At 41.0% G+C, this 24,806-nt stretch overlaps 1 protein-coding gene and 1 long non-coding RNA gene across 4 annotated transcripts; one reads left to right on the top strand and one right to left on the bottom strand.

Moving 5' to 3' along the window:
• On the bottom strand, positions 1 to 24,805 carry LOC115612539. Of its 2 annotated transcripts, XR_003993065.1 has the most exons (6): positions 23,992 to 24,805; positions 23,083 to 23,221; positions 21,914 to 22,070; positions 18,982 to 19,947; positions 3,547 to 3,714; positions 1 to 244 (listed from the first exon to the last, which is right to left on the bottom strand). It is a non-coding gene; the product is annotated as an uncharacterized LOC115612539 (long non-coding RNA). The 2 variants fall into 2 exon arrangements; XR_003993064.1 differs by having other exon boundaries at positions 11 to 244; positions 18,982 to 22,070.
• On the top strand, positions 19,674 to 22,753 carry BCL2A1 (BCL2 related protein A1). 2 transcript variants are annotated; one of them, XM_030496860.1, is made up of 3 exons: positions 19,674 to 20,174; positions 21,638 to 22,315; positions 22,547 to 22,726. In XM_030496860.1, exons 1-2 carry the CDS (start codon positions 19,755 to 19,757, stop codon positions 21,740 to 21,742), a joined length of 525 nt encoding a protein of 174 aa, XP_030352720.1. In that variant the 5' UTR covers positions 19,674 to 19,754; the 3' UTR covers positions 21,743 to 22,315; positions 22,547 to 22,726. The 2 variants fall into 2 exon arrangements, with proteins under 2 accessions (XP_030352720.1, XP_030352721.1); XM_030496861.1 differs by lacking the exon at positions 21,638 to 22,315 and having other exon boundaries at positions 19,733 to 20,174; positions 22,547 to 22,753.
• Position 24,806: the final 1 nt, after the last annotated feature.

Below are 24,806 nucleotides of genomic sequence, written 5' to 3'. Positions count from 1 at the left end.
TTCACAGCTCCAGACTGCAGCTGAATTTATTTATTTCACTTAGCAAAACTCTGGTATTTCTGAAAGTCACACCGCCTAGAGTATAACATCCCACATGTGAAGGTACGATGGGTTCCTGTGTGCTTCAGCCATGAGAAAGTTGGGGTGTGTAAGTAATTCAAGTTCTTCGTAAACACTGTCTTATAAAATCTGCTTTCCACTGTGCTTTGCTCTTGTATGTAGCATTCTCTTCATTCTCTTCAATCTGTTTGGGAATATGAATTTTACGTGATTTCTTGTCCTTACTGGGACAAAGTGATATTTAAACACCCCACACCAAGCTCACAAGCTCTCACAAAGAATAGTGCTTACTATACTGCTGTTAATTTGCTGACATACCTAATTATATAGTTGAATATGTCAGCGTTAAGTTATGTCTACATGACAGGCATTGATGTGGCTGTTATGTAATACAGATGTACCCAAACCACTTTAAAATGAAGCTCAGACACTGCTAACCAATGTAGTAGCTATTGCTAAGCCACATGGACTGCAAAACCAATCAAAATACTATTTATTGACTTAGAGTCACTAGCTTGTACCAAACTCTGGTTTTAACAACTAGAGTGCTACTGGTAATAAGACCTTGCCCAGTGTATCTACCTACACAGCAGTGATCACAGCCTTGAGTTGTGGCTCTGGCAGATGAGCTTAGCCACAGAAGGATAAGGTTTCATCATCCCCTCTGTCTGTGCCCATATTCTCCATGAGAAGTTTCCACCTTTGTGGTAGGGGTGAGAGAATGGGATGGTAACCTAGTTTATAATTCATATGGCCCATTTTACAGCTTAAAGGAGTGATGGAGACGTGTTGGTGCTAAAATGCTGGATTATGAACGGCAGTACAGATACACCACCTTTTGTGCTACTTTTATGCTAGTGTCAATAACATTCAGTAGAACATACTGGGAGGAGCACTGATCGTTTACAAAACTACTGCTAAATGTGCTGGAGCTGGCCTTCCAGAGCCCTTGCCTTTGGAAGAGAGGAATTGGGAGAAGTGGAAACCATAAAACAGAAAGTTTTACTAACAGAACATCTCAGTGTAGTTCAAAATCAGTACGAGTCTTCAGTAAATCAGAGAAATTAAAGCAATAAGTAAAACAGGGGAACTCATAAACATTAAAGACTTATGTATTAGTCCATATCTAACACAAGTTACTTCTCCAGGTTTTTTTTTCTCCAGTGCTACAATGAATTTTCTGCAAGATCTTGGGCAAGATGCGTAGCTTCGCTGCGCTGTTAGATAATACTTCCCTTATAATAGCTCATTTTGCTAGTTGCTGAGTGTCAAAGAGTATTTATTAGATAGGATTATCAGGGTTTGAAGAAGGGAGAGGACCTGAATAAGGCATATAAAAATGGGATGAGTTCACTTGTCCTTAGAACCAGTAGGAGCTGAGGGCATTGCAGGTATCAGTCAGTCAGCCTCAGTCTCTAATCAACATACAGGGAGCAGGTTTAATGTAGAGGCAAGTATTTACACTCTTTATACTCAGTAGACAAATTGATTCATTGCAAAAAAAATTGTCTGATTTAAAATGTATTTGATTTCCCATTGGTAACACTTGTAGAAACTATTTCAGTGTAGGACTAATCCTTCTCCCAAGGGAGGAGTTCCTGGTAAGGTCTTGGGAAAAGTTTGAGTACAACTTCTAATGGGTCAGGGTCCTGTGGACAATGGGGTGACAAATGATCCTGCACAAGCTTTTGTTGTTCAGCAAGACAGAGCAGTTATCAGATGTGCAGGGGCTGCACCAGTGTAGGGGTCCTTGGTGGTGAAGAGTCTAAGTACATAATGACGAAGAAGACAGGGGAGAGCACTAGCAGATGGCTGGGCATGTTACTCCTTACAGCATTATGTATAGTAAATTGAATAACACACAATGGGAAACACTGGAGAGTGCCAGCACCAGTACTTCGAATTCATCCAATGGCTAAATCAAGTGGCATTTTTTATGAGTGGGTTTTATATCCTTTAAAGTGATTTTCACCTGTTAACAGTGTCATGACTATGGACAGATCAGAGCAAACACCACTGACCATTTCTGTGCATGGACAAGTATCTTCTACCTGCAGTTGAGTTCCCTTCCCTGGCTGTTACCTTTATTGCCTTATGTATACCAGAGAATCAACACTTCAGCATTGCAGCACTCTTTGTCATGTCCAGGTAATTAAAAGAATGCCACTGCACCTGGCAGAACTATAAAAATGTCCTCATAAAAGTCCAAGCAGCATTTAATATTTTATTCATTGCTATGTTGTGTTTTTCCTGCAGTAAAACAGCCTCATGGAAGTGAGACACTGAGGCTTAAGAAACATCCTCCATTCAACATGTTACATTAGCTCCATGCCTTTTTTATCTAATTCCAGTTTTGGATCCTTGTTTTTAAACAAGCTTTCAGCTTTGAAGAAAGAAAGAAAACCCCCAACCTTTCTTTTGCTAGAAGCAGGGAACCAGAACAGGCAGCATTTAAGCTTTTAGCCCTTTTCTATACATAGAAAAAAACTGTCTGTAAACTTTATTTCCCAAGGAAATATATTCTGTGTTTTAATCTTATAATACCTGAATAATTGCCTCGCATATAACACTATCTCGCCTGTTAGCAGCTTCAGAAACTCAAAGTAAAAATAAACCAAAGTTTAATATATACAAAACAACATTGATAGTTTTATTACAGAAGGTGTAGGAAGCCAAACCACACAAGCACAGACATAACTATTAAAGGAAAATTATCAAGTTGCCATAACAAACTGTTCAGAAATAAATGTTCAGGTCCCCCAAAGCCATGTGATGCATTTACAGACTTTTGGTTTTCAAAATACAGGTTCAGTGTGTTCTTACTTGCCTTCACATTTTGATATGCTGAGGAATCACAGGAAACAGCTTTATCTTAAAAATGTGGAGGCTGAAAACTTTGTTTAATAGAGATTGAGTTAACATGACTCCAGAATCTAGAGATTTCAGGAAATCAGCACCAAGGCCACATGGCCAGCAGTAATATCATAAGATTTAACATCATTAGTCTATTCAATTATAGCAAACTAACTGATGCTCCCACACATGCAGTTCCCTATGTTTTTCCATCCAGCAACCTTGCCTCAGAGAAGGAGGACTCTATCTAGGATTTACAAACATCTCATGGCACAGAGGGAAGCAAAAGCAAGTCGGGACATCATGAAATTCCCATTATATTCTGTGTATGCTCAGATCATCCATAAGTACACATGCAGTATGTCTGACTCATCCCCAAATCCTGGATGTGAGTATAGGAGCCCCAGGGGGAGATTATGCCAACAGTGCAATAAGCAACATGACTAACATCTATCATATGTAGTTTGTTTTCTCATCCTTTTTTTCAAGGGAAGGACCGCATGTCTTGGCAGGTACTATTAGCGCTCTCTTTGTATCCAAGAACACAAGCTCTAGGAATTGCATCTAGCACAGGAAGCAGAAGATGGTGATGTTTGCAACAGCCATGAGGCCCTGAGGGAATTAATTACTTACTTTGGGATGGGGCCTGTCCCCTGCCCGCACAAGCTGCACTGTCATTTTGCAGAATCCCATTTACCCAAGGGATGCGGATGCCAGCCTAAGTGCTTGGTCTGAAGGTCCAGATGATGGGGTATGCCAAGACCAGCCTTGAGCATCTTCCTGTTACACTCAAAATTTACTCTGAGAAAAAGAAATGAAGAGAAGGCTTGGAAGAAGAAAATTCAGAATGATATTCAGTCTAACTGCACCAAGCTGTGTGAAGGTGAGGAGATGAAATGAATATGCCAAGTCCAAGAGAAATTGGTGACAGTAGGCTGAAAATGTTATCTCAGGGGACAGTCCACCCCCCTGTGACTTTCATCCAACACCAACCCGGTGATACAATTTCTAATAAATCTCAGCAAAAGCAATCTATACTTTCTCAAATAGTTTGACATATCCAAACACTAAGTCATTGTGCTGATGTGAGAAGCAAAATCTTTGTTCTAGATGGAAAAGGAAAGAAATCACACATTTAGTTTCACCAAGTACATTCAGTGATAGCACCAGTGTTGACAGTTCTGGGTATTAGGTCTTACAATATTCCCTGTCTTTCTGAAAACAGGAAATTGTGTGTAGCTCATGAAAAATGAATGCCCTGAATTTCTAGCCTTAATGGTTGCAAAGAAGAGCTTTAAGACCTGAAATGGGTGTGCCTCACAACCTTAGGAAACCCAAAGGCAAGCTGAAAATATGCATTTTATTGTTTTTGATCATCCTTGTGATTTTAAGTCATGCATGACTTTTCTTGGAGGCCTGACTCACAGCTTTTATGGGGCTGCAGTGTCCCATGAAGAATGAACTGCAAGAGCTGTACCCAGGTACAGGGCAACCAAGCAAACATGAAGGGTTTTGTATCTGCCAGCAAGCTTTGTTTAATGCTGGCAAACACAAGGAGCCTGATACTCCTGGTGTTTTATGGTAGCAGAGAAAGCTGATGAGGAGCGAGGGGAGGAAGGATTCCTGCCTACCTCAAAAATAGGTGAAAGTTGACCCCAAGGAAAAAAAATGAACTGAAACTAACTGCTACCGCTGTGTTAATGGATGGTTGGGAAGCCAGCGAGGGAAGGCATGTGTTTATATCGCAGAGCTGGTAATAAGGGATTCTTGTTCTTGCCCTGATTCTGCCACTGACTCATCCAGCAGGGTTAGGCCTACTTCAGTTCCCACTTCAGAGCAGATTAGACTTAACTATAGACCGAGCTGCTGCCACATTTACTCATGTTGAGTAACATTTTCTTCTCCAGTGACACTATTTGTAAAGGAAGAAACTCTGTAGTTCACAGAAGGTGAATGACTGAACCCCCTGTAGAGACTGAAAAGATAGGCAGCATCCTCAGCACAGAGGTGCCCTAAGGCTTAGCTGATTATATCTATGCCTGATGCATCTCTTAACTAGATGTAGATACCGGGATCAGTTACTGATCTGATTCTCTCCAGGCTTTCCTTTAGGAACAAAGGAGCAGGAACTGAGGAAAATTTGGGAGTTGAGACTTTCTCAGCTGTCAAGCTCTCCTGAGCAGCTGGCAAGGTTATGGAGAACCACCTAGCCCTCTTCCATGCTTAACTCTGAATCAGCAACAGAGAGGGTGAAGAATTCATGGTACTTTTATGGAGATGCTTCATAAAGTTTTGTACTTAAGTCTAAGACACTCTGCTCCAGAACTGAGCCAAGTTTTGTAGCCCAATATAAACCTCATTTGTAGAAGTTCTGCCAGCCTTGAGCACATACAGCATACCAACACCCAAACTTGTCAGTAATCACTGACAGTGATATTCAGTAAATCCTGAATATCAGGATTTACTGAATCCTGAATCAGGGAGTTTTTTAATGTTACATGAATGTTTGATGGAAAACTAAAGTTTAAGCATTCAACAAGTTGCATAGATGCCCAGACATCATTTGTTCAGGATGTTATTTGGGTAATACCAATGAGTATTATCAACATTAACATATATATTGGAGATGCCAATTAGATGACATGTATCTGCTGTTGTCAATGCCAGCACTGTGCACCGCCTCCATCTCCCCTTGGAGACATGCTTTGTAGAATGGCTGCAGATGCATTAATAAGCACTAGATTAAAAGCTGTGTCTCATAGAAACTACATCTGTTATATTTAAACAACATTCCCACAATAACCAAGAAGTGAACTTTTCTCTTGATACCTCCACAGATTTCAAATAAGCTACATGTGAAGTGAATTCAGACCAATGCATCATTTGTGCTCTTGTGGAGGCACTTACATTTTTACTTTTGATTTGAATCATTTCACATCATCTTCCTTTGCTCAGTGATCTCAAAGAAAACATTGCTTTGCTACACTTTCCAATTCATAAATTATCTAGTTTGCATTTACTGTCATTAGTCCGGTACACAAGAATCAGGCTAGGAAGCTAAAGATCATCCAGTCTTAAACACACACTTCAGAATTGATAGCTGTTGTAAAACCCTCACCTTTATCCTTACTGGCTCAAGAACTTCCTGTCCCCCTTTTATTACACATCCATAACTTACAGCAACATAAACACACAACATTGTTTTTCCTGATGTTTTTGCCATCCTGCTATTTTATGAGCCAGTCGGTTGGTCTATGAACACATGCACCAGGTAGTACGTCTTGATGAAGGAACTGGATTATTGCCAGTTCAGTCAGACTATTATTATGGCTAATATGCTAGAAGTGTTTGCAATGGGTTTTTAAATAATCCTCTACATTTGTATTGCACCATTCATCCTGAAGAGAACCCAGGTGCTGTGGAGGCTGATAATTGCTCTTTTTCCTCATTGCTAAAATGTACCTGCTGCTAAGCTGGAGAAATAGTGACCATCCTGCACAAACAGCATTAGCAAGTGCAGTAGGTAATGAAGCAGACAATAACATTGCCATTTGAAATTGCAGTCTAATTACTTGATTTGGAATCTGATGAGGACATAAGAGCTGATATGCTGCTACTTGTAAAAATACGTCCCAAAGTATTTTGGGGTCATTTCATCACTTGTGTGTGACGGCACTTCCAGCAATAGGTTCTCCGTCACCACACTCAGCACAGTGTTTCCAACTGAGCTCAGGGACAGGACTGTGACTTGGGCACCGAAAGCTTCATTTCTAGCAGCACATGAGTTTCTCTGAAGCACTTCCTAAGAAGTCCAGTGACTTGTGAAGCCCAGCTCCCCTTGGCTTAGAACTTGAGCATACACAGCTTTACTCACCGCAGCCCAAACACGATATGCGTGGGATGGTGCATGACAGGCAACCTTCAGCCAGGGATGCGTAGGAGCTTTGCTGATGTCTGAGTTGTAACACAGTTAATACCACACTATTTAACAGACAGTGAACCTTTCCTAGATGTGGTAGGAGGATATCCATCAGTCTACTGGACTTAGAGATGCATGATTAGTGCATTCCCCACAGTCTGCTCTAACTTCTGATTTCGGGCTGGCTCTACCACAAATACTTGAAGGATAGGAAGATCTGAGTTGAATATGGGGAAGGTAAGAAATTCTTCTATTATGTCATTTTTATTAATTCATTGTGTTGCTATATATAATTATGGAAGGAATTAGTTATTATCCTGAAATAGCAGATCCTTACAGACTGTCCATATCATATTGCCTATGTAACCTATCATTATATGAATGGAACTGTACCACAAGGCAAGGCAACTGATCAGAACTTCCCTTAAAAGTTTCTGCCAAAAGCAGATGGGAAGTACCAAAACAGCATACACCAAAGCTGAAATCTCACTTAACGGGAAGATAAGGGAAAAATTCAGTATAGAAGTAGCAGTTTGTGTCCAAATTTAATCTAATGCCAAATTCTTTGCAGATTATTTCAAGCCAGGAGCCCAACTCAGTCAAAAGTTGCCCCACTGGACTTTTAAGACTTAGGGTCAGAAAGGTGCACTCCTAGCAGCGGGATACAAGCTGGATTCATGGTACAAGCTTTGGATCCATCATAGTAAGCACTGATGTCTCAGGACATCTTTATTTTAATAGCAGTCTCCTCCCCTCACTTACAGAACAGGGAACTGAGGTATTCACATTGCAGTGCTGTATTTTCTCTCCAGCTCCCATGCATCAAGCATAGTATGTCAACCAGTTTCAGATGGTATTTGTTTTCCATGCTTAACCAAAATCATTAGGCAAATTATTTAGCAGGGTGCACAGGGATTTAGCATTAATACGACCAGACATACATAACTAAATTGCTGCACTAAAACGTCCCTGCATGGTATTGCCTTAATCATCTTTTTAACTTCAACAGTTTGTTCTGTCTATCCAGAGATGCTATAGACAAACTGAAAGTAAAGCATCCCAGATTTTAATCACTCAAAAGTCAATATTCCCTTTCTTCAGGTTCCACAAGCCAGAAGAAACCCTTTGATGTTGCATGACAAAAGGACAATGCGCCAAATTAAAAGCACTGTGATAGCTGAAACCAATTGCTATTGATCAGTCCTTTGTAGGCTGAAAACTCAATTGCTCTCTGGAAATAAATTTCTACAAATTCCTTTGGAGCCAACACTGCCTGATGCGATCATTTATGCACAATCATAAGGGACAGCCTGTGCTAACTCAGCATTCTTCCTAATTTACATATGCCAGAAGGCACCAAAATCCCAAACTTTATTAAAGGGAAGGATGGCAATGAGAGGCATCAGCATTAGTTTGTGTAGCGTTAATGATGACAGAATATCTTATCACCATATCCTAACACAAATAAGTACAGGGACATATAGGAACATTGTCAAATACCTTCACTGGTGGTGTTTTTCTATCTTTAACAGTGAACGTCTTAACTATCACTTGGTTGTTTAACCACTGAACCTGCTGCAAAACATACCAATGGTACAGAACAAACTTTCACCGAATATTATACAAGTGCCTCAGGGGAGAAAAAAGGTTTAAAACATTACTGCACCACCATTCAGACAGCTCCAGAGTCACACACAAGAATCGCCTACTGAAAGCTCTGATGGATGAGTGGGATTGATTTACAGTAAGGCAGCAAGAGAGGTTTGCCTCTGCCATAAGGATGGCTCAGCTCCCCTCAAAGCTACTTTATTGCTACAGAGACCCAGGGCATTAAGGACAATTGAAATTGGTGTTTGTCCTCCTTGACCTCCTGAGTTCCAGCTTGCAGCAGTTCAGATTCTGCTTGATGAACAGCCGAGCTGTCTTCACAGGAGGGACAGGGCAGGAGGAGTGGAAGGTGGTAGGGAATGACTTCTGGGAGAAGGAGCTACTGCAGTTGTTGGAAGGCAAGTCATCAGCATGTGTGAATCAGAGCACCTGTTCTGGATTGTTAGATCTCTGCAAAACCACTAAAAGGAATGAAGGGATAAAGCTGTGTGGGATTCCTCTAGCTTGCAGATCCTGGCTTAGCTTGGAGTTATGAGTTACATGCAAGAAGGAACTAACTGAAATTCCATGATTTGTGTTATCAAAGAGGGTAGACTACAGATTACCTCATTCAAATAGCCCTACATTTATCAGAAGGAAGGAACCTATTCTGATCTTACTCATATCTAGTTGCAACCTGGGTAGTGTAAATAGAAAGCAGAGGTAAACCACTACCAAGTCATGACTGCAACCCCTACCTGGGGAAACAACTACACAGGCTATAGGGCAACCAACCTAGATCATAACCCCTTTTTATGTCTGGCAGCTAAGAAACAGATATTATATCTTTGCTTGTAAATTGAGCACATTTTGTCTGGACTCAGTGAGAGCCAATAATCCTGCAGCTTGGAAGCGACACTTCTACGGAGTCAGTTTTCACAGCAGAACACCACTGTCAGTGTATTACTGGGGTTGTAAATGTCTCAGCACTCCTATCTTGTCAGTATCACCAGCAATCAAGGAATATGTTTGCTAAAACTGAACCCTATTGCAGCGTGTGAGCTTCTGGACCGTACTTGTTATCCAGCCCTGCCTCCTCAGATGACAGAAGTGTTCATAACTCCTTAGAAATGAGATGGTAGCTTTACAAGTTGGATCCTACAGCTGCGTACAACTTCCCTCCATGCAGGAGGATGCGCCTTCAGTAAAACTTATACATGTGTATGTGAGGTGCAGGGCTTTATACCTGCAGAAAGGAAGGGGAGGACTGGATTGCATGGATGTTTTAAGATAAAAGCAATATCTCAAAGCGACACAAGAGCTACAGAGCCCCAGTGCATCTAAAACACCTCCTGATTTCACAGAAGGCCATGGTTAACAGAGAGTGTTATTTGGCAAGGAATTACTACAATAAAACCCCATTTATTTTCTTTGTTGGGCATCCAGCTGGACACCATGAACAGAAAACCTGACTACATCATGCCTTTACCTTCTAAGGGAGATTAGTTTTCCATTAGATTACAAGTTAATTAACTATAAATGTACTTTACTGTTATTACAATTATTTCCAATTTTCCATTTGCAAAACATTACATACTGACAAAACTATTGCTTCATTTTAAAATGAGATTTTTATCCTTTTATGAAATCTGTAATTTTAAGCTATTTTGGAGAGCTACACAACAAATTAATTTAGTACACTAAACACTAAAGTATCTGACCGTGACTGAATAGGAATCCACTCAAATTGACTATCTAGAAAAAGTGATAAATAACAAAGGACAGACTTACAAAAGAAATGTTGTTCTACATCAATTTCTAGATTATACAAAATTAGCTTCTAAGTGGTTAAAAAGGAAAAATGTTTTCAGGAACAAGTACCTTAGATCAAAGATCAATGCACAAGAGAACAAATTGCCTCAGAGTGTGGTAACACAGTTTAATAGAATAATTTTACAGCTAGCAAGGCATACTGTGAAAGAAAAATGATTTGGAGAGATGAACTTGATAAAGCTGTTTTTCAGATTGCCTCACAAGCACTCAGACTTTGGTGGCTTAACCAAAACATATGTCCAAAGAATTACAAGTTGTACATCTCTGGCATCTCTAAGGCAGATCTACCTGCTAGCCACAGTGCCATGTGGGAGAAAAATGCGACCCAAGAGACACACACATACATACATAAATGCTAAAGCCAGCATCTCACTCTATATAACATGCTACATTAGGCTATGTATTAAAACTAGCACCTAGGCCTGGCTGAGATCAAGATCCCAAAGTGCTAACTGCTGTACAAATAAACAGCTCCACTGACTGCCAACAAAGGAGAGAAGAAAACAAATATTAGGGCTCTGACTCACACACAGATGGTAAATGACTGGAGTTATGCGCCTTTGAGTCAGCTCTTACCTGCTTCAGCTCCATTTGGCTTGTGGCCATAGAGTTATTGTCATCAACAGCCTGGGCTAAGACATCCCAGCATGAACAAAACCACCTGAAACACACACATCGACTCCCCTTAACATGCCTTCTTGGGAAGACTGCTAAATATAGGCAAAAGTAATTACACCTGAGTGTAATTCTCTAATTTCCTCTACTTTAGAAGTGGGGAACTGAGTCACAGGGAGACCAGGAGTTTTCTCAAGGTCATAGAGGAAATCTGCGGTATAAGTAGAAAATCAAGTCATATTTGCTGAGTGAGCAAATCCTTTGGAGAAGCCCATCCAATAGATGGGGAAACCAACACTCAGTGAGCTGAAGGGGATTGCCAGGCCATAGGAACACCAAGTTTTTTACTGAATATAAGGACTCCAGATTTTGTGGCTTGCCCCCTTTTGTAGAGAGCACTGGTCCCTGACAGTACACCCAGCTAATGCCTGAGGTGTACTCAAGTGTGACAACTCTCTATCCCCTATAGGCAGCCAGAAAAATGAGCTCCCTCTGGAACTGCAGTGGCTGTTTATTAGCTCAGGAATATAAAGGAGGGATGTAAAACAAACTAATTACACTTGATGGGGGCTTTTTGGATCTGGGTTCTGAGTTGCAAAATGCTTTGGGAATGGCTGTTTATTGTCAAGCCTCCAAAACGAGATTCAGGGCAAAGGAGAAACAAGGATGTTGCTATTATTTATGCTGCCTGAGCACTGGCCATTGGAAATGTGTTTCTCATTGAGTGATTAACAGTTATCCAGCACAAAGAGCAAATAAAAACCTTGTCTAACTCAGTCAATCCCCTTCTCTCTGGTCGTGCTTCATTAAATCATGTGAAACGGGCTGTTTTATTTATTGTCCCTCTTTAATATTGTTGCTGTGATGTCATGTTTCAAAATCTGGAATAATTAAGAAAACATAAGAGATCTTTAACTAAAGTTCTTTTCTCTTGAAAATCAATAACTTTAGGCTTCATTTAGCTCCCTGTAGATAAATTCACATCCCTACACAGATGAAGTTACCAAAATCAATAGAGCTTTGCTGAGGCACAGGGGGTCAGTCTGTGCAGAGCTCCTCTAACTTCATGAGCAAAGCACTTCATGCTGGGTCCAGGCTTCCATCTGCATTTGGGTTTAGAAAGGTTTCTCAGCTCTAGAATACACTATGAAAGCCCTTGCTTAAGTCATTATGATGCATAATTCCCTGGCGTGCCAAGAATCTAGACCCAAATTGATACAAAGGCAAGTCTGCCAAGGATGAATGGGTATTCTGGGGGTTTATTGTGAAAACTCAAAACTACCTACACTGAACTGCTGGTATGGAGTTTGCTTGCTGTTGCTACCGATAGCCATGAAAATGCCTCACATATTAAATGCAGTCATCCTCACTGGGTTTAATGGGTGAAACACCCAGCACAAGAGAATCCCTGCTCCCGACTGGGGCATTTCGGTGTTGCTTTATCGCCTGTAACTGTCAGTACAGATAAGTGCTTTGCATTGAGATTATTCAAAAGGGCCTAAAAGAATTTGGTTTTCTGAAAGACACAGCATTTTAGGGCCTGAGCAGCCACAAGTATTAGCACCATTACTACAACACTTACAGGCTTGATTCCCTAGATGAACCAGGGGCTCTACACACAGAGTACTATAAAGTTATATAATCAAAAAAGGAGCTCAAAAGCAAACTTATTTCTGCTTTAGTTAAAGAATGGTGGCAGGTTTGGGTAACTAGTCATGGTAGCATCAGCTTCCTTCACACTTCTTTAATGGGACATCATTTCACATAGAAAGATTGAGGGGCTAGTATTAAATGTTCAGACAGCACAGTGATGAATGTGGTATAAATACCTGGGGAGACAGATGAGTTAGCTATTTCTGCTCACAGCCTTCTCCTAGGAGCACAGAAATGCCACCTCAGCGTGCTTTCTTGAAAGATCAGAAAATCATAATAAACACAAGGATAAAAATATACCATGGGAGTTATAGCTAATTTCTTGCTATAATTTGCAGCAATTTACACGTACTCATTGTGGGTTTGAAAATACCACACAGTGTCAACAGCACTGACTGCTGAAATGGGGCAAATCACAAGGATGAAAAATGCTGTTTGGATTAAAAAACCCCTCCAGAAGGACTGCTGGGGATATTATCTTCGCCAGTTCTTCCTTGCAGTTGACTTATGCAGATTTTATTCTACCATAAGCAATACAATTTCTTAGGCTATAGGTGGATGGAATGAGTTTCATAGCAACTGCTTTTAGGCTTCAGAAAAGTCCTACCTAATGGCACTGTAGTCTTTGTTTTCCTCCTGTGTTAGATGCAGAGCTATTTGTTTGTTTGAATAAAGGCTGTAAGCAGTAGGCACTAGCACCACATTTTGATGCAAACAGACATTACATTTGAGAAGGTAAATAAAATTTTAGCAAAATTACTGAATTCAGGTTCAGAAATGTGTTCTAATATACATATCTATTTCCAGCTACTCTGCTCTGGTGAGACCCCACCTGGAGCACTGCATCCAGCTCGGGAGTCCTCAGCCCAGGAAAGACACGGACCTGTCAGAGTGGGTCCAGAGGAGGGCCACAGAAATGATCAGAGGATAGAACACCTCTCCTATGAAGAAAGGCTGAGAGTTGGGGTTGTTCAGCCTGGAGAAGACTCTGGGGAGACCTTATTGCAGCCTTTCAGTTCTTAAAAGGGGCCTGTAAGAAAGATGAGGAGACTCTTCAGCAGAGCCTGTTGCGACAGGACAAGGGGTGATGGTTTTAAACTAAAAGAGGGGAGGTTACAGATGGATGTGAGGAAGAAATTGTTTACAGTGAGGGAGGTGAAACACTGGCACAGGTTGCCCAGAGAGGTGGGAGATGCCCCATCCCTGGAAACATTCAAGGCCAGGCTGGATGTGGTTCTGGGCAACCTGATCTAGTTGAAGATGTTCCTGCTCATTGCAGGCGGGTTTGAACTAGATGAGCTTTGAAGGTCCCTTCCAACCCAAACTATTCTATGATTCTATGAAAATTACTGAAACCACTTTACACATTAATTTCCTTAAGCATAATTACTATTCAAAGATCTGGGTTTATTATAAAAGAGGAAAATACCTGTATACTGTACATTTGTATTTTTGTCCTTTTTTAATAACTTAAAATAACTCAAAACAATTTGAAAAGGGAATAAAAACAAATGTGCCCCCAGATGCGAACCCTGCATATAAAACAAAAGATGAATTATGAACCTTCATGAAGAGTGTTTTATAGTAGAAATACTAGTGTTGTTATAACCCTCTTTTATAGGGTCATCAACAGAGGGGATATCATAAAAGGGGGGTAAAATGATTTATTAAAAGAATACATTATCTGCTAAAGGGAAGATATTTAATCTGTGAATCACTAACACTTGACCCAGCACAAAGGTTTCTAGTAGTAACAGGAGCGGATCCAGGCTTGTTTTAAGTAAAAGAGAAGTACAGAAGCAGATGCAGGCCTGATTTAAATGCGGGGGGAGCACAGAACCAAGCTCGCTCCTGGGAGGGCTAATGTAGAGGTCTGCAAACCTCTGAGGCATCCAGGTAAATTGTACCTGAAGTGAGCCCAAATTCTGAAGTGATTTATTCTAAACCTATGACATACAGAAGTTTCCCTCAGAAAATCAAATAGCGAAGAATTTAAAAGAATAACCGACTTTAAACTGTTGGCAGCGTTACTGAATAGCTGCAGGTTTTTTTGAAAGCCCCTAAAGGAACTGTGCATCTATATTCCATTCATGCTCAGTGGAAACTTGTTACCTGAATCTTGATCATATTTTGAAACTCACATCCAGTGGGACTCTGTATGCTAAGTAAGGCTCAGATATGTTGCTGAAATGCTGTCTCACCGCATTTTTAATATCACCACAGTTTAAAGTAGCTTTAAAACACTGGTGCAGCTGATGTTGAATGCCTGTCTCTCCCGATGGCGTTATGCCTTTGGAAGATGCAGAGCTGAACCAACGCTGCAGATCAATATACAAATGAAGTTTGCACATGTTAGCATTGCACCTGCCATAGCAGAATGAACCAACAGTCAAGACCACCCTTGACTTGTGGGTGCGAGGGAGACACAAGGTTTTGGTTATCATATTGAGACATCAGCTCCTGACTTCTTATTTCACGAATACTCACAAGCAGATCTTTTGGGGTTTTTCCTTCTGGGAGCAAATATTTTCAGCAATGAAGCTGGCTCCAGCAGACAGTGTTTCTGCTGGCATCTGCAAGATCTTGCTAAGCTTCTACCAAGACCTTACTTGTTCATGCTCTGTTGTCTGGGAAGCTCAGGTAGCCTTACATTTCTGTGGCTCACTGCTGACAGCTATGACTACAAGTCCAAATTCTCCTAATCCCAGATAAACACTTGGTCAGGCTTATGAGAATGTAGAACATGTGTGTAGAACACACAAGCATATGATGACACATGGCACATGCACAGTGGAGCGGTGTGTTTGGCTGCTCCCTTGACTCGTGATGATGAGAGGAGCTGGGATGCAGAAGCTGCCAAGTTCTGAGTTATCAGAGGAAGTGACGAGGCAGCAGCTGGACCCTGAGTAACACAGCCCGACTGGGCCCTTCCTGTGCTCCCCGTATGTCACTGGAGTGCTACAGAGGAGTCATAAGGTGAGCAGAATGGCCTCTTGGAGAATTCTTCTCATGCTTGAGCCGATGGAGTGTGTATCTTCATATGATCCATCCTCCCAGACTTTGCTGCGTGGTATTTCTGGGAGCAGGAGAGAATTTATGCCATGTTGCTCAGCCCTCATTCTGGACTGCACCCCAGCTCAACAGTAAGCTGGAGTAGCTACTTGCTTTAGTTTACATTGGGGACCACTTTGGCTCTCCAGTTGGCCCAGAATATTTCAATTGGCCCAGAAGATACACAACCTCATCATCCTCCTATCCTTCCTTGAGCTTGTCTTCTGTGTATCTCTGAGACACCCAGAATATAAGATGACTCTAAGTGTCTGTTTCAGTTGCCACAGAATTTGAGATGCAGGATCCTGCTATTTAGGCTACATCCTATAAACATTAGGAGATGGACTGAAGTGATTTAGAATGAACCGCTCCTAAAACTTCTTATGGAGATGACCTTTCCAAGCTCTGGACAGGAGGCTGATGCTCCCCAGCTGACGGAATTCTTTGTGAAACAACGTATCATCTATTAATTTAGATTATTACCGTGAATGAGTCCCAATCCTGTTGTATTTTAGTTCTTTGCTGCATAAAGAACCTCAAAGCACAGACTTGAACTTGTATTGGAGGTAACGGGTTTCTCTGCGTGCATCCAGGCCGGCTGCGACTAGGTGGCAGCACTCCACTGGGCAACCAAGCCTCTGGATTCACTACCAACCAACCATCCCAGCTCTCAGGAAAGCCAGCTTGCATATTCCGATTTATGGGAAAATAGAGGGTAAATAAAAGTCAACAGCGCCTCAGAAAGCCTTGTATCAGGGCTGTGCAGGACAGCTGGAAAGCTACAAGTGAACTGAGCCGTTCTTTTGCAATGAAATCCAACCAAACCACCCAAAAATCATCCTGCTTTGGATATCAAAAAAGGAAAAACACCAGAAAAAATCTGTGATAATTTTCTCAAGGCCTCAGACTGCTCCTCCAGACAAAGCTCACAGTGCCCACATTCACCTGGAACTGGAACAACTCTGGCAAGGCAGATGCAGCACCAATAGCTCAACAAAGCTTTTGTCATTTTGGCTTAGTTTTGCTTCAAACATGATGAGATAACATTGTCTCTCACAAGTCAATTTTATGAGGATCTGTCAACTGAGTTCCCATCTGTTCTGGAAAATAAGCTTGTTCAGGTTAGAGTATGATGTGGAATCAAATCCACAAAGCGCAGTTTTAAATTAAAGCATTGGAAGCCCCTTGCTATTGCCGGGTAGGGAGGGGAGGGTTTGCATTTGAGTTTCTGTGCCAAGCTGGTTTCTGTTTCAAACCTTTTATTAATACTTATAATTTATAAAAGACAAAGTGTATACAGAAAAGAGGAAAATAGGGAAGAAGCAATGCAGTGTATGAGAGACTGCAGTCCATGCGGCACTGGGGAGATAAGAGCAGGTAGGAAGATAAGTAGAGGTTCATTAAGTTGAAGGTATTCACTTACAACTACAAAACATGAATAAAGTTTGGTAAGAGAACGGAAAACACTGCCTGATGCAGAAAATGAGAATCAGAGTGTTACAGTGGCACAATACAGGGAAAAGATCCCAAAGGCCATTTCTTACAGTGCTCGAAGTTGACCATTAGAGCTTGGGAAGACTGGGCTATGCACTCTGGTCCAACTCTTTATGTGTATATATAGATACATAAACTGCCACTGCTACTCATAGAATCATAAAATACCAGACTGGAAAGGACCTCAAGGATCAGTTGTTCCAACCTTTACACACCTGTAAACCTCAGCATCCAATACTTGGAATTGCACCCTCCACTACATGCTATTGAAAAGCAAATGTGTCTAACATTGAAGGAGATAGACCTGGGGCAACTTCAACAGCCACATCCTGAGCTCTGGTCACCAGGGTCACAGCTTGCTGCTAGAGATGCCTGCTCAGAGCTGCCACCCCCTTCTGGAAGCTGTGCACTGAGCTTCACCTTAGAGCCCTTGAAGAGATCAAGAGACTGTATGTGACAGCATTTGCACCAAGATTGCCAAGATATTAACATTGATTTCTTTCAATAATGGTGACATATTCATAGGCTTTTTTCGTCACCCTTCTCAGAATCCAAAATGTTCCACTAATGAAGAAGTATCTGCTTCTGCCTCTGTTGATGGTGAAAAAACCAAAACTTTTCTCCTTAGGTACTGTTCACTGTTCTCATATTCAACTATTACTTATATTCACAAAGAATACAAAACGTTTTCATTAATCACTTATTAAGAGAGCCAGGCGTGATCTCTAACTTCACAGCCTGTGCTACACAGAAAAAAGATGCTTGTGATTTCTTTCCTCGAGTACCTTTCTCAGTCCTGTTTGCAGCAAGCATCTGACTGGAGAGAAGTGGTCTGGGTAGAGCAATGCCTTCCCTCTGCCCCAGAAATTTCTGCCCAGATTTAGCTGAGTTGGGAAGAGTTAAAGACTGTCACATCTTTTTTTTTTTTCATTTTTTCATTTGCATTCCTCATAAAACGTTGGCAGTTTGCTGAAATCACTGAACATAACAAAGGCAAAGCCAGCCTCAGCTCTACCAGAGCAGCAGCTGCAGGTGCTGGATAGAGGACACCTCTGAACTTTGAAACTGAGCTTGGGCAAGAATGCGCGTGTGTACAGAAGAGGGGAGACCTAGCTTCCCACCCCCAGCCCATTCCCAGTCCTTTCCTGAAGGTACCATCTAAGACGAGTTTTTCCAGCTCACACTGCCCTCCTAAACCCATTCTCTCCCAAAGGTGAACACAGCACCAAGCAGCTTCTTTCTTTGCTTCCAAGAGAAAGTGAGGGAAGCGATTTCCAGCATCGCTGAAGTGATTGATGTCTGTGAAGCTGGCGATAGCTTGAGGTTTCAAACCCTGCCGTGGATGGAAGACTACTGTGTCATTCTGAGTCACTCACCACACAGCGAAAAACCCTAAGAAGGAACTGGAAACCACCCTGGTCTGCTCAAGGGTTTTCTGCAAAACTCTGATGTTAGAGCAGCAGCATGCCCTTTTGGGGAATGGGGTGGGGCTAGCTAGGGTTAGCACTATACTGATGCCAGTATGTGCAAAGCGTATCAGTTTGCTCTAAGCAACCCTTTGCAGTGGGTTGAGGTTCTCTGCAGATACATCCTGACCCCTTAGCAAGATCAGGTTGCCTCAGGAGAAGAGGTCTGCAAGGAAAGAACGGGCTAGATACCCCTGCCCCTTCTCCCCCTAAATAACCGCTTGAAAATGTTAATCAAAGAGCAGTTGTTGTAGGTATCATGATACTTGTACCTGCAAAGAAAGATTCAAATAGTATGACACATCACTACCTTGGCCCCGTATTTTCCAGCCCATGTTCTGACATGCTGACTGCATTAGCATTGTCTGTCATACTGTTTTTCACAGCAGAAGTCCCTGTGGTAGGGGGGAATCTTTGAAACTACCCATTCAAATCTTGAAGAGTACTCACCAAGAGAGTGTGGGAAAGTCTGGAACAGGATAATGCTATAAAGCTGGCTTTCTCCTTTTTTCCATCCATACTTGTACCACTTCTTGCAGTCATGCAAAGCTTCCTGAATGCTGAAGAAACTTTATCCATTCTCCCATGCCATTGGAAATACCTATCAGTATCTTCAAAAAGCTGTGAACCAGAAATAACCCATTAACCTGAAATACAGATTGCAACTTTAACCCCTAGCAGTGAAGAGATTAGGGTAAGGGAAGGTGGGAGGGAGAGGGGGCTGCATGCTCCTATAGCATATATTTTTTAGGTATGTTTTTTCAAGCCAAATGCCAAACCTTTGCTAGCATACACCATTCTCAGAATTCTGTAAGCCAAATGCCAAACCTTTGCTAGCATACACCATTCTCAGAATTCTGTAAGCCAAATGCCAAACCTTTGCTAGCATACACCATTCTTGGAATTCTGTAAGCCAAATGCCAAATTTTTGCTAGTGTTACATAGCAAAAGTCCCTAGGAAATGCCAATTTATGCTGCTAAAGAATATGGTAAAAGCTGGTCTATTTAGAGAACTAATAAATCTCTCAGGAAGACATGTTTCTCCCCTTGAGCACACACTTTTTCTTTCATTTCCGCTGTGACATATTCCACAACCCACACTATTGTTAAGTCAAAAAAAATTCCACCAAAACTAGACGATACAAAGCTGTGTGCACGTCTTGTGCCTGCTCATTATTGACCCTGATCAAGAGTGGTGCACTGCTCTCTGCATTTTGTTCTAAATGGAAACTGCTGACTTCTACTACGTTTATTACTTAGCTCAAGATTATCTGCAGTATGTGCTTCAGGAGTCACATCTTGGACCAGCTCAAACCAGAGTTGCTCATGTCTTGCGAAACATTGCATCTTCACTGCAAGATCAAACCGAGGAGGCTCTCAGACCATTCCTGGACAGGATTGACATTACCTCTGTAGCTGTAGCCAAGAGAATTTTCAATGGTGTCATGGAAGAAAAATTTGCTGATGGAAATACTAACTGGGGACGAATTATGACCATATTTACATTTGGAGGTCTTCTCACTAAGAAGCTCCAAGAGCATGGAGTTCAGCTCACTGGAGAGGAAAAGGAGCAGATTTCTTATTTCATCACAGAGTACATAATAAACAACAAAGCCGAATGGATAGATGCAAATGGTGGCTGGGTAAGTTTCTCATTTTCCACTAAAGTCTAGATTAGGAGATTTTGTTTCATTAAGGGAAAGAAACTATTGTCACAGACGCCATCAAAACCATTTTTAAGGTTTTATTTGGTGGTTTTAATATTTGATGTCTGGAATGTTTCGAGACATACAGTGAAAGCTTTGCTTCTGCTTTAAATAGAACAATGCTAAAGACAGCTTTCTTTTTAAAATGGCACTTTCTGTACCTGTAACAGCAAAATCACAGTGTTAGCCTCGAATCATAGGATCACATGATAATTCAGGTTGAGAGGGACCTTAGGAAATCATCTGATCCAGTCTCCTGCTCAAAGCAGGTTAATGCCTGCATGGCATGAAAAATCCCATTATTAAATCTAAACTTAAGTGGTACCCTAAGGCTAGTGCAGCAACTCTTCTTCCATGGAGGAGTTGGTCCAAAAATACTGGAGTTCAAAGTAAGGGAAGAATACATGTGTGATCCTCGCAGCTGAACTCAGTACTTTTGCAAAGCCATTATTTAATCCCCCAAATCAGTTTTACTTAAATTTACAGGTAAGTGCAATCAGGGTTAAGTCTTTTCTGTCTGGACTGAGATAATCCTACAACTTCCATCTATCAACAGTCAATGCTGAGGAAAGCATTTTCGATCTGTGGATTATTCTGCCAAGCTGCTGAAATTCCCTTCTGGCAGTGAAGGGGAGGTCTCTTTTGCTTTGCAGAGTTTCATCATGCCAGTATTTTGTTTTGATTTGAAGTTAGGGGAAGCTGCGAATCAGTGACATCATTGTCAGTTATTTCCCTGTACTTTTTTCCTTTCTTTATATGTAAATGTTACTTTCTCTTTCCACCCCTTTCTCATTCCACTTCTCTTCCATTTCCTATTTGCTACTACTTTTCCCATCATTTATTTTCTAGTGTCTTGCTTTTCCTTTTTTATTTTTGCTTGTTTTGACCCTTCTCTGTCTAGTAGCAGTAAAAAAAAGGTGATAGTGGATCTCTGATGCATCAGATTTACTGTAAAGGGTTCTCTCTCCATCTCCTTCAAATAGAATCAATTTTATTTAACAGAAGTATCAACTCCTGGAAACATTCTGTCATATTCTACTGTCTCATCACAGTAGAATAAGAAGGCTTAAAGGAAGATACTCACAAATATATTACTACATCAGAAACATAGTACTTGTATCTTCCTTGAAGATATGGGCCCAAATGATGCAGTTCACATTCATTTTCTATTTACACAGGCAGGGCACAGTCTTGACTTGGAAATAAACATTCAGCAAGGTGCAGCTATTTTCAGCTACTGTTTTTAAAGCCCTATTCATCTTTTGGAGGTAGAGCTTGGAAAACCTGTCCCTTTATGCACAATGGTGTCGCACTCGTTTCACCTGATACCAGTAGAGTGGTGCATTTTTCCTACATGTTATTTTTAAGCTGTCCCTAACTCTGCACGTTCCTTTCCATAGGAAAATGGCTTCCTAATGAAGTTTGAAAGAAGATCACTACTGTCTTTCTCCAAAATTACAGCCATGTTCATAGCTGTTTTCACCTTGTTCAGAGAGTACTATTGAAACAAATGGACCTGCCAGTCATGTCTAATCTAGATATTGCCACAAGCTTCATTGCTAAGCTTTCCTCCAAGCAATATCAACAAGAAAATAATTTTCTTCCATATTTTTTTAACTTATATGTATTTATTTTGACTAAATACAATGTTTAACATATTATCCTAATTGCCAAACCTGAAGATACGATCCCTCCAATAAGGAATCGACACAGCATCATGCACCAATTCAACTCAACCTTTCCAGGCAGGACTGCTTCAAAAGAGAGATCATTCTCCACATCCAGACAGCTCTTGTCATCTCTGCTGCACCTCCATGAAAGGACTTTGTTTTACTGAAATACAATCCAATGGGTTAAGAAACAAGTTTTAATGTCATTTGCTTTGTAAATGGAATACTACCGTAATGCATTTTATTGCAACCTTTGTATAAGACGGGGGGGGTGGATTCTGTGAGGAAAAAGGAAACGGAAATTCCAACGTAAAAGTTACTGACACAGACTACGCAATTTTTATGGAAAGAACAATTTGTAGAAGCCAGCAACTTAAAAATGTGCACTGACTTAGTGTTTATGCAATGGTATGTGTTTCTTTGCTGTATTTTTTAAGTGCTCATATCTACAGTCAAAGTTCTTTCAAATCTGTGTAATGTAATCATCTGGATGAACTTTTTTTTTTTAAACCAGGTGTTTTAAAATAGGCAAGTACAAAATATTTTTAAATGAGAAATTTGTGTAAATACACTAATATTTTCAAAAAAGACATTAAAATATGTATTTGAAGGTCTTATGATTGGTCTCATTTCTTTCAGAAAAATTGGATGGGAAAAGGTCTACCTGAGTAAGATGACTCCTAGAAAACCTATCACAGTGCTGCTGGACAATCCAAGTAGTATATGGGTTTGACCTGAAGTCCAAGGATGCCAAGATGTTAATTTTCTGTACTACTTCTTAAGTATTATCCCATAGTTTGTATAATAAAGAGATATTTTGCAACAAAATAAATGAACTGAATCTGCTCTGATGACAGCAATTGGTTTTTTGGGATATACTGCAAATCTCAGCAAATTCAGGAGCAGACTTCCAGGCTTTTGTAGTCTGAGGCAACTACTGTTTTGACTCAAATTCCATTTGCTTTCAAAGGTTAAATAGTAGTTCTTCAAGAACTCATTCTAGAAGGGTTTTCTTTAGCTGTAGTGACTCCTACATTAGGGAACTAAGGCTGGGTCTAAACACTCTTTTGTAGACATGCTGGGAGATGAACCAAACTGAGGCAGTGGTTGCCTGTGGCACACAACAACATTATTCTCTAAGACAAATCCTCTAGACAATCAAGGCTTTACGGTACCGGGAGAATGAAGCAGCCTCCTTCTGGTAATGGATTCTTCATCATTCATCCTTCTGGTAATGGATTATCTATCTTTCATCCTTCTGGTAATGGATTCTCCATCTTTCATCCTTCTGGCAACGGGTTCTCCATCTTTCATCTTGACATAAGAAATTTTTTACAGTAAGAACAATCATTTATGGAACAACCTCCTAATGAACGTGCCAGAACCACCATAACCAGAGGTTTTCAAAATGTGACTGAACAAAGGGCTAATTTCATCTAGGCTGCCTTTCCCATAAAAGGTTGGACCAAATGCTCTTTCACAGCCCCTTAAAACCTGGGTTGTTGTGTGACTCTATGGTCTAACTTTGTTTAGGCTTTAACTACATAACACCAAGAGATGTTAACATTTGACAGAACCTGTAGTGCTCTCTCCCTCTCTCTTTTCCTTTTCCTCTTCCTTTTCCTTTCCCTCTCCCCATCCCTCTCTCTTTTTTCTTTCCCTCTTCCCTCTCCCTCTTCTTTTTCTTTCCCTTTTCTCTCTCCCTCTCCCTCCCCAATGAAAACAAGAAAGATATTTAGCATGACTCCTGAGAATTTTGTTGCTGTTGAAGAAAAGATGGCAGCATCCTGAGGGCAAAGGGCAGCTAAAGGAAAATGCCCACTTCCAAAATACCTATGGAAGTTCCTGCCAGGAAAAACATTTTAAAATATATATTTTGACATATATTTATTTATTTGCAGTCTAAGTCTTCATGATAAGAACAGCAATTCTTACTCAGTTCCTTTTTGTGCACTACTGTAAGCACATACTGTAGTGACTAACATCAGTCTATTAATACCACATTCACTTCCTTTTCCACTAAGCTGGTGCATTTTATACTGGGGAGTACAATTTTTTAATTAGATATAAAAGGCTAACCTAACCTTTTCAAAATGTAGTTGATGCAATAATTTTAGAACTCGCCTTCATGGTAAGGCCTGGGTTTAAACAAAAGAAGCCTGGATCATTATTGGCCCAGTGGGCTCCAGATTATCTTCACCAGGACAAGGCCTCCATTTGCTCTGCATTTAAGGGCAAGAAAAGCAGTAATGAGAAATACTGCCCAGATTCTAAACATAACAGAATGTCTAAAAATAACAGTGCTATTAGCGAAGTCTTATAAAATAGTACAGATACACTTTGTTAACTGTCATAGTTATCTACACATGGCACTGAGTAGTGTCCCAGGTCCTGGGGCACCGCTGCTTAAGTGATCCTTGCAGCGGTCAGGCGATACACAAGAGAACACAGTGCTGTTTCTAAAGCAGAAGATGAGGTCAAAGTGCCACAGAGTGGGACAGCTCATGTCTTCATTAATGCGCACAGTAGCTAAATTGAGATGTCATCAAATGCCATGAAGAACAGATCTATGAAAGCAACTGTGCTGCTATAGAAGCACTCCTTTCTGCACTTAAAATGGATCATTAAACGTCCCAAAAATCAGCCTTCAGTGTCTCCCTCTGGACACAGCCCCACAATCACAGCACTTCTTTCACATCACCCCCCTCACAGCCCACCGGCCAATGCTGTAGGGAAATGAAACCGTCTGGTAGACGGTGGTAAAATATCCCACCAACACGTAATTTCCCTTTTTACAGCAAAATTCCGAACGGGGAAGACTCTTCGTAACCTTTACCACACAAAACAATGCCGAAAGGCCTCGCTAGGGGGTTGGCAGGGCCCAAGGTGGTCTCCAACA

The sequence above is a fragment of the Strigops habroptila genome, chromosome 9 (assembly GCF_004027225.2).
Source record: "Strigops habroptila isolate Jane chromosome 9, bStrHab1.2.pri, whole genome shotgun sequence".
Classification (NCBI taxonomy): domain Eukaryota; kingdom Metazoa; phylum Chordata; class Aves; order Psittaciformes; family Psittacidae; genus Strigops; species Strigops habroptila.
The sequence above is the reverse complement of the archived record's forward strand: the minus strand, read 5'-3'. Positions and strand labels throughout refer to the sequence as shown.

What these genes read in the sequence shown, in the direction of transcription:
- BCL2A1 (XM_030496860.1), top strand. Translation starts at nt 19,755, where the DNA reads ATGGAAACTGCTGACTTCTACTACGTTTATTACTTAGCTCAAGATTAT. An exon ending in TAGATGCAAATGGTGGCTGG is followed by an intron (nt 20,175 to 21,637) that starts GTAAGTTTCTCA and finishes TCCTTTCCATAG; the next exon opens with GAAAATGGCTTCCTAATGAA.